Below are 12497 nucleotides of genomic sequence, written 5' to 3' on the forward strand. Positions count from 1 at the left end.
TGTCACTGAGTGGACCTCTGTGACATCTAGTCTTCCTCAGGCCTTCGGTGTGTGTGTGTCACTGAGTGGACCTCTGTGACACCTAGCTTCTGTGACACTTAGGTTAAGCTTATTAGAACTTGAAAAAGACAAATGAAGTTTTTTATCCCAGAAAGTAAATGACTTCTTCATTGAGAGTTAACTCACTGTGTAATAGGAAACATTTTAATAAACAAATGATCAGCATTTTACACAATCCATTTTCTTCAGAAAATCTAGAGCAAGGGATCACTTCATTATTTGCATAACACTTCAGCATTGCAGTTTGAAAACAGCTGAACTTTCAGATGAAGTTGACTTCCACTTGATTGCAGGATTCAGGGTTTCTCAGATGTTAATACAGAGTCAAAAGCAGTGGATAAAACCTTGCAAATGGCTTGTGCTTGTTCCTACATTACATGAAAGATATAGTAAGAGCAACATTCATCAATCTTCATGAACTTCATCTGGCTAGCAGAGGCACACACCTGACCCTCTTAAGACCGCTCCTAAGCAAGCCGACCACACGTGCCTGCCTGGGTCAGTGGAACCCACACTATGAGCTTCCCTGCGTGTGGGCCCTTTCTGCCCTCCTTCAGAGAAGAGCAAACAGCGACTGCAGCCTGAGAAGGCTGATCATGCAGTCTAGGAGAGCAACAACGTTCGGAAATGGAGGGAGCCTTTGACCCCTGGAAGATACATTTTTCCTCAGCTGCTTTGTTTACCTTTTAAATCCAGGCACAAGTGAGAGCTGCCACTGGCCCTAACAGAAATATTTCACAAACCTGCACTGTCTTGCCAGCCGGCTGACCTCCGGCCTAATACTCATTCACTATCCCCAGGCCAAGATATTCCATACATAATGGATTGTATTTCTTCAGCCTTCAAAAACAGTAGTCCCTGGGTTTTGTGACTTGATGAGTAAGCAGCTAACCAAAGTAACAAAGTCTCACCAGGCTATTGCACTGATAAACCCACAGGCTGTATTCTTCATTGCTTGCATCTGTGGTCTTCAGAGCCAGTAAGCTTCTTCCTGCCCCCAGACCATCATCGTAACACACCATCCGGATTATTAAGTAGAGAGCATGCCTGTGCAAAACATCCTGCAGAAGTCAGGAAAGATTCCGAGAGATCAGGACTCTCAAATGTTTGTCAGTCCTAATGACACACTCTCCCAGGCGGAGTGAGGCTTGAACCAGCATATCCATAGGTTTCTCACCCCAAGGGATGTTCCTGTATGCTCAGTCTCGGGCAATGCCTTCAGGATCACGCCTTCTTAAATCCCAGCAAGCCAGGAGTGCAGTGATCTAAACTATCCCAGTGTCTGCCCACCTTCCAAGCTGACAGCCGCTCTTAATAGATGAGGGGCCCTTAGTTGAAAATGCATTCGGAGCCATGTGTGTTTGGGGGTGTGGGGCAGGTTGCCTGGCCCTTCCAACACAGGAGAGAAAAGGAAGCCCCTATTCACCTTAAGAAATTGGTCACATTTAAGACCAACTGCCAGGAATGTTTACAAACCAATCACTCTGCAAACAGGAGTGGCCCTAATTATAAGGGGGCTCTTAATGGCCTGAATTCCCTGTTATCTAAAACATAGTTTTCTTAATAAATTATATTACTTACATATTGATCTGATGTTGATACTTTTATGCCATACTTGGAAACTCCCATAATAAATTCTTCCTCCGGAGGAACAAAAGGCAACTTTCCATCTTGCTTTAAAGTAAAAATAAATTCCATGATAAAGATTAAAATTACATTAAAGTCTTAAGTCTGACGAGTCACTTTGAGTATCTGGCCATCACAAGCCCAAACCCTTTAAAGAATGTGGGGTACACATTAGCCAGGGAAGAGTCTCTCCACAGAGGCAGAAGAAACATTTCCCCCCATTTACAAAAAGGTTACTTTTATTTTTGAGACAGAGTCTCACTCTGTCGGTCAGGCTATAGTGCAGTGGCATGATCTCAGCTCGTTGCAACCTCTGCCTCCTGGGTTCAAGTGAGCACATCCGGCTAATTTTTTTATTTTTAGTATAGGTGGGGTTTCACCATGTTGGCCAGGCTGGTCTCGAACTCCTGACCTCAAGTGATCCACCCACCACAGCCTCCCAAAGTGCAGGGATTACAGGCATAAGCCACCATGTGGGCCGATTTATTTATTTTTAAATCGAGATGGGATCTCATTATGTTGCCTTAGGCTGGTCTTGAACTCTTCTTGGCCTCAGGTAACTCTCCCAAGTTGGCATCCCAAAGTGCTGGCATTACAGGCATGAGCCACTGTGCCCAGCCACATTTAACAGCCCACAACTCTGAGCAAAATTCACATCCATCCCTTTCATGCATATTGTTTATCTTGGAGTTAATCCTAATTACAAACTGAGCTGTTTCTCACAAAACCTGCTGAGGTTAAAATATCTACATTAGAAAAATTAAGATCTTCATTTCCATAGCATAGACCAGTGTTAGCATGTGGGATGATCAGGAAGCAGAGCCCACATATCCTGCCCAGATGGGAAGGCGTGTCTGGTGATCCCACGCCTCAGGGCTTCGGGCTGGCAAGTGCTGCTGATGAGCAGTTACTCCACTCACAAAAACATGAATTGGGGTTTTCAGCTACTCAGGAACCGCAGATAATCCCTGACGGCTTCCCTAGCGGACGATCCGGTCTTGGCTCCCAGACCAGAATACCATCTATTTCGCCTTCCCCTAACGTAAGACACTGTTGGCAACCTATGGATGTTCTCTACTAAATGGTTTTGTGGAACCACTTGCCCACATTAAAGAAATTACAGTAAATAAGCTGCATCCCAATGCCTTACTTCTTGGGTCCTCACAATGTTATAGCACCCTCTTGCCAATCGCTTCCCACAGTAGGTTTAAAGCAATTCCAAGAACCACGGTATGGGATAACAGTCAAGCTATTGTCAATACTGGAATTTTAGCAAGCAAAAATTCTATGGTGATATGAGAAATTCAGTAGTCCTTATAGGAATGAGAATAATGCTAGTGTATTTTTGAGGGGAAGAATTATTAATCTTTTAGTACAACACTTAGACTGGTTGTAGCTTTTATGGTAAGAGCACACTCAACGTGTGGCTCGTTCTTGGAAACTACAACTTTAAGCGAAATGATGCAAATAACAAAACCATTTTTTTTTCTCATCAACATCATAAAACATAACAAAATGACCTTGAAAAATGAGTTACTTGGAGGAACTAACCTAGGTGGTTTTCCAAGAACCAATCAATGAGGTTACGTGAGGACTTAATGTAGTTTGTTGGAATGACTTTATATTCCCAACTAAATGCTGGAAAGTAATTATAGTTGTCCAAACTACCATGAGTTCTTTTTTTTTTTTTTTTTTGAGACGGAGTTCTGCTCTTGTTGCCCAGGCTGGAGTGCAATGGCGCGATCTCGGCTCACTGCAACCTCCACCTCCTGGGTTCAAGCGATTCTCCTACCTCAGTCTCCCGAGTAGCTGGGATTACAGGCATGCGCCACCACACCTAGCTAATTTTTTAACATTTTTAGTAGAGATGGAGTGTCACCATGTTAGCCAGGATGGTCTCGATCTCCTGACCTCATGATCCGCCCACCTCGGCCTCCCAAAGTGCTGGAATTACAGGCCTGAGCCACCGTGCCCGGCCCGAGTTCTCTCTTAAATGGCAATTTAGATTCACTGATGTCCTTCAGACAGAAGTATCTTCCTTTACTTTCATAAAGATACGAAACTTCATTTCAGTTTTTTGTGAGACAGTCTTACTGTTCTGTCACCGAGGCTAGAGTGCAGTGGTACAATGATGGCTCACTGCAACTTTGACTCCTAGGCTCAAGGAATCCCCCTGCCTTGGCCTTCTGAGTATCTGGGACTACCAGTGCATAACACCACACTCAGCTGATTTTTTAAAATGTTTTGTAGAGATGGGGGTCTGGCCCAGGCTGGTGTTTTGTTTTGTTTGAGACAGTCTCACTGTGTCACCCAGGGCTGGAGTGCAGTGGCACAATCTTGGCTCACTGCAGCCTCTGCCTCCTGAGTTCAAGCAAGCGGTTCAACCTCAGCCTCCCGAGTAGCTGGGATTATAGGCGTGCACCACCACACCCAGCTAATTTTTGTATTTTCAGTAGAGACGGGGTTTTGCCATATTGGCCAGGCTGGTCTCAAACTCTTGGCCTCAAGTGATCTGCCCACCTTGGCCTTCCAAAGTGCTGGGATTACAGGCATGAGCCACTGTACTCAGCAATTAAAAATTTTTTTTTGTAGAAACGAGGTTTCACTGTGTTGCCCAGGCTGGTTTTGAACTCCTGGGTTCAGGTGATCCCCCTACTATGCCTCCCAAAATGCTGGGATTACCGACGTGAGCCACCACGCCCTACCACGTTGTATTTCATATTCTCATTCTCCATGATTTAAGAGAGTACACATTCTTAACACTCTCTGAAGTTAAGGAATCTTTTTATTGCAGTAATATCCCTCTTTTAATGTGCACATAAAAATGTAATTTCGTTTTCTAGAAACTCCAGAAGCAATTTACTTTCTTTTTTTTCTCTCATGACTGAATTCATTAAGTCTTTTGGCTCATGTACTTCCACCATTGGCAAGGGTACAGATTTTATGAAATTTCATGCTTATATACCTTATACCTTATACTTTTGATTTAATTTTCATTCTTAATTTTCCTTCATGATGATTATTTTTTATCTTCTTGATTTTATCTTTTTGAAACCCACCTCATCTCAATTCTTGTTGGAAACCTTGCATGAATAAACAGATATGTTAGGTCGACATCATTATGAATTAGATATTCAGAGACAGAACTGGTCTGATGGTGGTACGGTAAGGTTTTGCCAGATTATTTTAAAAGAAGACTCTATGGAATATAACCAGTCACCGCAATCAGCTCCTCATTTAAATAGGATTGATCAGCCCCATAAAAAAGTATTAATCGGCCGGGCACAATGGCTCAGGCCTGTAATCCCAGCGCTTTGGGAGGCCGAGGCAGGTGGATCAGATGAGGTCAGGAGTTCACAACCAGCCTGGGCAACACAGTGAAACCCCATCTCTACTAAAATACAAAAAATTAGCTGGGCGTGGCAGCATGCGCCTGTAGTCCCAGCTACTCAGGAAGCTGAGGCAGGAGAATCACTTAAACGCGGGAGGCAAAGGCTGCAATGAGCCGAGATTGTGCCACTGCACTCCAGCCTGGGCGACAGAGTGAGACTCCATCTCAAAAAAAAAAAAAAGGTATTAAAAAGTACGGTGGGCCGGCCACAGTGGCTCACGCCTATAATCCCAACACTTTGGGAGGCCAAGGCGGGAAGATCACCTGAGGTCGGGAGTTCAAGACCAGCCTGACCAACGTGGAGAAACCCTGTCTCTACTAAAAATACAAAATTAGCTGGGCACGGTGGCAGGTGCCTGTAATCCCAGCTACTCGAGAGGCTGAGGCAGGAGAATTGCTTGAAGCCAGGAGGCGGAGATTACAGTGAGCTGAGATCGCGCCACTGTACCCCAGCCTGGGCAACAAAAGCAAAACTCCGTCTCAAAAAAAAAAAAAAAAAAAAAAAGTACCATGTTTGAAGGAAGGAATAGCGCCTGTGTTCCAATGCAGCTCAGCGCTCACGCACATGTGCAGTGGTGATGGGGGGCTTCCGGTCGAGAGTAAGCGGAGCGGCACCCAGTGGACCTGAGGAGTGAGCATTTTGCCCCAAAGCCATGAGCTGGCTCCCCAGACTCTCATAACCAGAGAGTTATGGAATTTTTTTTTTTACCTGGGCAACGTCTATATAATTTATCAGGTCTAATGGCCCTTCAAGGCCCTTTCCCTCGGAGAGTTTCAGTTTCTCAATGGCACCAACATATTTTATTCGAAATTCTGCGCAGGTATCTGAATTATTGTTGCTTTGTCCTAAAGATGAAAGAAAAGTGGTAAGACTTTAGAAGAAATATCTGCATTATAGAGTATCCTCAGTCCCTTCCCAAATAAAAACCAGACTGTCATTAGAACATAACCACTAATTACAAATTTTATAATGCACAATATTTTTATGTAATGGGGAAGAACTTAAAATTTCACAAACCTTTTCCTCAGTGAGTCATGGTATACTAAGTATAGTATACAAAGGTCTCAATTATAGGAAGAAATAGATTAACCTTCCCTTCAAAACAAATAGTAAAGAAAAGGTTACTACATGATGATTACCTTTATGATGCATGGTATTTACTTTTGGTTCTTTCTCCCTCTTCACCATTTTTTTCCCCTGTAGAGAGAGGGTCTCACTGTGTTGCCCAGGCTGGTCTTGAACTCCTGGGCTCAAGCGATCCTACCATTTTAGCCTCCCAAAGTGCTGGAATTACAGGCATGAGCCACTGTGCCTGGCCTAGCATGTTAGCTTGCTTTCCTCATTCAGGAAGCCTACTCTTCCTCTACCATTCCATCAGAAAGACCACATAGTTTTTCTTTTTAATGTCGATGGAATAATGCCAGGCAGGAATTATCTAACATAATAGCAACGGTTGAAGAGCTGTGTGTGTGCCACAAAATCTAGTCAATACAAAAACTACTACAAACGACTTATAATCTCCACTATATTAAGGAAATACTATATGATTACTTTTAGGTTATGTAACAAAAAGATGCCCACAACTTCAATCATTTTAAAGGCATCTGGCAGTAAAGACAATGGACCCAACGCTCCAGCATTCTCTGTTAGATTCACTAGCACAGGCTCCTGAAGGCAGAAAGAGGAATTCAGACAAGAAAATGAATGTACTTCCAGTTAGCCACCAGCTACTTAGGGAGCTGGGGTTAGACACCACCTCTGGATTTCTTCTTTTTCTTTTTTTTGAGATGGAGTCTTATTCTGTTGCCCAGGTTGGAGTGCAGTGGTGTGATTCTCAGCTCACTGCAACCTCCGCCTCTGGGTTCAAGCAATTCTCCTGCCTCAGCCTCCCGAGTAGCTGGGATTACAAGCATGTGCCACCACGCCCAGCTAATTTTTTGTATTTTTAGTAGAGATGGGGTTTCACCATGTTGGCCAGGCTAGTCTCAAACTCCTGACCTCAGGTGATCCACCTGCCTTGGCCTCCCGAAGTGCTGGGATTACAGGTGTGAGCCAACGCACCCAGCCTGTTTCTAAGGACCTACTAATTTTGGGCAGCTGCATAAATATCTACAAGGGTGTGGGACAGATCCTCCCCTTAATGACTTGTGTTGGTGGTGGTCATGGGTTGGTGAATCTCTGGGTTCCCTGGAGTAAATGAAAGGCTCCTTAGCCCTTTAATCACCAAGATATTTGCCCTACTCCCCATAGACAACATAAGTCCAATGGAATTCATCTTCTGCCACCCCATTTCTTTCAATTTTATTTTTAATTTTTGTGGGTACATAGCAGGTGTATGTATTTATTGCCACCCCATTTCTTAAAAAACTATTTTGAAACTTCCAGTTTGCCCATGTGCCTGTGCCAATCTCCAAAGGCTGTGTGGTTTCCCCCAATCACACCACACCCTCAGCCCACAGCCCAACAAATCTTGGTCCACTTCTAAACTCTTGTCAAAAGTGGCAAAGGAGAGGAAGAAAGCCACAAATACTGAAGAACTCACTGTGCTACCCCAGTAAAACCACATGAACATCAATGAAAAGTGCAGACAGTCAATGATCCAACCCTTTTACATACCCGAGCTTTTGGTGGAATCTGTGTCGAGGCTGGCCACAGTGCTGGATCGTGAAAGACCCCCAAGGCTAGAATCTACAGACTGAGAAACAGAAAAACAAGTAAAAAACCTCCACTGAAGCAGCCCTGTCTTCGCTAGTCCTCTAAACCATTCAAATCATTTATTAGAGTTGAGCTGACACATACAAAATCATGTCAATTATTCAGGCATATCAACTGTGACAGATTTTTCTTAAGACAAATTCTTTAACAAACTTCAAAAAAAAAAAAAAATCACATAATCCCAACTGTTCGTTCGTCCCATGACATAATATTGGATAAACACGGTGGCAATATTCTTAGTCTAAATCGAAGCCATTACCGCCACCTCCTTACCAGACGCCTTCTAGGAATACTCTTGTGAACATCTCTGCCCGGCTTTCACGTAAGTTCCACTGAACCCAAAACAAACCCTGTGCAGAAAGCCAGGCAAGGACCATGATCCCTGCTTAATAAATGAGGAAGGAGACTGAGACGTTTAGTGACTTATCCAAGGTCACATCTAGTAAATGGCTCCAATCTCAAACCTAGGTCTCTAATTCTAGGTCTCTGGTCTAGTGCTTCTGCAATTATTCTGACTAGTGTCTGGCCTGCAGCAGGAATTCAGAGGCTAACTGGCAGGGCAGAATAGACTCTCATGTGAACTGCCACAAAAAAACAGCAAAACTGTTGAGCAAAATGGAACCATATGTAAAGGGAGTTTGTTCCTCAGAGCTATATTCCCAATTTCTTTAGAAATAATATTCTCTGGCAGGGCACGGTGGCTCACACCTGTAATCCCAGCACTTTGGGAGGCTGAGGTAGGTGGATCACCTGAGGTCAGGAGTTCGAGACCAGCCTGGCCAACATGGTAAAACCCCGTCTCTACCAAAAATACAAAAATTAGCTGGTCATGGTGGCGGGCACTTATAATCCTAGCTACTCGGGAGGCTGAGGCAGGAGAATCGCTTGAACCCGGGAGGTGGAGATTGCAGTGAGCCAAGATCACATCACGCCACTGCACTCCAGCCTGGGCAACAAGAGCGAAACTCCATCTCAAAACAAACAAACAAACACACACACCCACAAAAAAACACAACAATACAAAAATTAGCCAGGCTTGGTGGCACACGCCTGTAGTCCCAGCTACTTGGCAGGCTGAGGCAGGAGAATCGCTTGAACCCGGAGGCAGAGGTTGCAGTAAGCCGAGATCACGCCACTGCACTCCAGCCTGAGCGACAGAGTGAGGCTCCGTCTCCAAAAATAAAAATAAAACAAGACATTGGGCCACACAGATGAGATTCCCCTGCAGGGTCCTCGCGCTTAAGGCTGAGGAAGTGGCAGTAGGGAGGTTCCGTGGTGAGCAGCTCCAGGAGTTCAAAAACTTCCAAGAACATGGTTCGTCTCCCCATTCTAAGGCTGCACAGGACTCCTACAATGTCAGGTTTCTGTGCTTCTGGTTACAAGGCCACTAGCTCAGCTGAGATAAGCCAGCTTGCCCTGCCCTGAATGGAAACTGAGTGGCAGTCGTGTGTCTTTGTCTCGTTCACGTGTGGCTGTTATTTAACAGCGTGGCACGTGTGGCGCACGGGAGGCCCGGCAGACACCCAGGATGAAAGGTCTAGGGAGGCATCTCCTGAGGGGGCCTTGTGCGACCCTGCAAGATGCCTCCTTCCATGCTGTGTCTCACCCCGGTCCTGGGACTGAGTGAACACACAGCTTTAAAATTAGACCACTCACAAGGGTGGAAAATCATGAAGAGGCTCTTCAGTCACGGCATCCCATCCCATCCCACTCACTCACTCACTCACTCACACTCACTCACTCACTCACACTCACTCACTCTCACTCACACTCTCACTCACTCTCACTCACACTCACACTCACTCTCACTCACTCTCACTCACACTCACTCACACTCACTCCCATCCCACTCACTGACTCACTCACACTCTCACTCACACTCACACTCACCACTCACTCACTCTCACTCACTCCCATCCCACTCACTCACTCTCACACTCACTCACTCTCACTCACACTCTCTCACTCACTCACATCTCACTCACCTCCCACTCACTCACTCACTCACTCACTCTCACTCACTCACACTCACTCACTCACACTCACTCCCATCCCACTCACTGACTCACTCACTCTCACTCACACTCTCACTCACTCACACTCACACTCACTCACACTCCCATCCCACTCACTCACTCACTCACTGACTCACTCACTCACTCACTGACCCGACTCGGCCTCCAGCTTCCTGCCTGTGCCTGCGATGTCTAACCCCCTTCCTCATTTATGCCTGTTTGACCCGTATATTTTAAGGTCTCATTCACTAACTGCTTTTTTTGGGAAGACTTCTGTGATGGTTAATTTTATAGATCAACTTCTCTGGGCTAAGTACCCAGATATTTGGTCAAATACCAGTCTAGACATTGCCGTGACGGTGTTTCTTTAAATGAGATTAACATCTACACCAGCAGACATGGAGTACAGCAGAGGACCCTCCACTGTGTGGGTGGGCCTCATCCAAGCAGGTGAAGGCCTTAAAGGAAAAAGACTCAGGCTCCCGAGGAGAAGAGGCTGCCACCAGGCTGCCTTTGGGCTCAAGCTGCCACTTCCACCCCAGGGGTCTTCAGCCCGCCCTGCAGATTGCGGAATTGCAGCCCCCACGGTCACATCAGCCAATTCTTCAAAATAAACCTTGAAAATACATCACTCTCTCTAGGATATAAACACATCCTACTGGTTCTCTGGAGAACTCCAACTAATACAACTTCCTCCACAACTTTAGGCCTACAATCTCCCCAGTCTCTGAATCCCTCAGGCAGTATTTGTCATTACTTCACACACCTTCACGTTTTCCAAATTATTCACTGTCTCTGGGTGTCAGTCATGTCTCAAATGGTATCTGGCATCCAGGTAGAAACACCTGGAATGAATCACTTTTTCTGCCTCCCACAGCACCTGGTATCTTAAGGGTTTAAGCTTCGATGACTCTCTTTTCCTTATACTCCACAAGCCATCATCATTGATCCATGGGTCCCATGAGTGCCCACCTCGAAATCTCTGCAGAACCTGAGGTTTCAGCGCTTCCTTCACACCCCGTCCAAACCCCCTCATCTCTCAGGTTCTTACCACAACCTCCCGGGCAGTCTCTCTGCTCCTGCCCTTTCCCTGCTCACAGTGGCCAAAGTGACCCCCAACAAAACTTATGTAAGATTCTGTCACTCCCTGGCCCCAGGCGCCCCCTGCTTTACTCTCAGAGTAAAAGCCCCGGTCTTCACAACACCTGCACCTGCCTTGCCCAGGCCACACTGGTCTCCCTGCTGCCCCCCCAAAACACACAGGCTCGCTCCTCCCATGGGCCTTTGCTCTCTCCTCTCCCTGAACCGTGATCCTTCCAGATCTTATCATGGCCCCACTTCTCCTCTAGGCCCCTGCTCAAATGCCACCAAGAAAACAAGGCCTTTTCTCAGGGAGGGGGGCAGCAAAAAAATAAATAAGACCTTTTCTTTTCTTTTTTTGAGACAGAATCTTGCTCTGTCACCCAGGCTGGAGTCCAGTGGTGTGATCTCAGCTCACTGCAACCTTCGCCTCCTGGTTCAAGCAATTCTCCTGTCTCGGCCTCCCGAGTAGCTGGGACTACAGGTGCCTGCCACCACACCAGGCTAATGTTTGTATTTTTAGTAGAGATGGGGTTTCACCATGTTGGCCAGGTTGGTCTCAAACTCCTGACCTCAGGTGATCTGCCTGCTTTGGCTTCCCCAAGTGCTGGGATTACAGGCATGAGCCACCGTGTCCGGCCTGAAAATAAGACCTTTTCTACCAGACTGTTGAATACTGCCCCTCTCCCAATCTCCCACCCCCTCCATTCCTGTAGTTTCTTCCCCCCCATGTTAGTTTCCACCATCTGAAACTCTATATTTTACTTATTTATTCATCATTTTCTCCCCCAACTGAAATAGAAGCTCTGAGGCCAGGGATTTTTTCCCTCTCCCTAACCGCTCTATTTTATGCCCCTTAAACAGAGTTTGGCATACAGCCGTGCTCAATAAATACTCGGTGAATGAATGAGTGTACACGTGCCATTGTCCAGGGTAGAAATAAAAATGCCATTCTTCTAAACACCAACAAAATTGGTGTCAAAAACCTAGAACAAATATAATGCAGCTATCTTTATACTCTTATATTGAAAAATTATCTGTCAGTCAAAATGAAATCACTTCATTATTTGAGACAAAAGTTGCCAGTTGAATAGCTCCTCAGTGGTTTGTTTTGCATGAATTAAATCCACGTTTACCTTCCAACAGCATTCAAAAACTCTCTGGTATACAGCTATCTGCCAATCTCACTCTTAAGTAAAAGTAATGATGCACACCACAAACCCAAGAATTCAAGAGGTCCAGCCCCTTAATGCCTGCAATTTCTATCATTTAAAAATTTTTTAAATCAGTGCTTATTTCAACGAAACCATTCATAGGTCATGTCCCATCTAGTTTAATGGATTTAAGAATTTCAGAAAACGGCTGGGCGCGGTGGCTCACGCTTGTAATCCCAGCACTTTGGGAGGCTGAGGCGGGCGGATCACGAGGCCAGGAGATCAAGACCACGGTGAAACCCCGTCTCTACTAAAAATACAAAAAATTAGCCGGGCGTGGTGGCGGGCGCCTGTAGTCCCAGCTACTTGGAGAGGCTGAGGCAGGAGAATGGCGTGATCCCGGGAGGCGGAGCTTGCAGTGAGCTGAGATTGCGCCACTGCACCCCAGCCTGGGT

General features: G+C 45.7%; 1 protein-coding gene across 8 annotated transcripts in view; it reads right to left on the reverse strand.

The window, feature by feature from the left end:
* Positions 1-182: 182 nt before the first annotated feature.
* Positions 183-12497, reverse strand: part of ITGB1BP1 (integrin subunit beta 1 binding protein 1) — a 17266-nt gene continuing 4951 nt past the window's right edge. For all 8 annotated transcript variants that reach the window (XM_032172175.2, XM_058426400.1, XM_058426399.1 and 5 more), the window contains 5 exons: positions 7695-7773; positions 5787-5923; positions 1642-1734; positions 972-1121; positions 183-428 (listed from right to left, as the gene is read on the reverse strand). In XM_032172175.2, the coding sequence (XP_032028066.1) occupies positions 357-428; positions 972-1121; positions 1642-1734; positions 5787-5923; positions 7695-7773 (531 nt within the window). In that variant the 3' untranslated portion in view covers positions 183-356. The remainder of the gene's footprint in view (positions 429-971; positions 1122-1641; positions 1735-5786; positions 5924-7694; positions 7774-12497) is intronic.

This window comes from Hylobates moloch, unplaced genomic scaffold, assembly GCF_009828535.3.
Source record: "Hylobates moloch isolate HMO894 unplaced genomic scaffold, HMol_V3 SCAFFOLD_13, whole genome shotgun sequence".
Classification (NCBI taxonomy): domain Eukaryota; kingdom Metazoa; phylum Chordata; class Mammalia; order Primates; family Hylobatidae; genus Hylobates; species Hylobates moloch.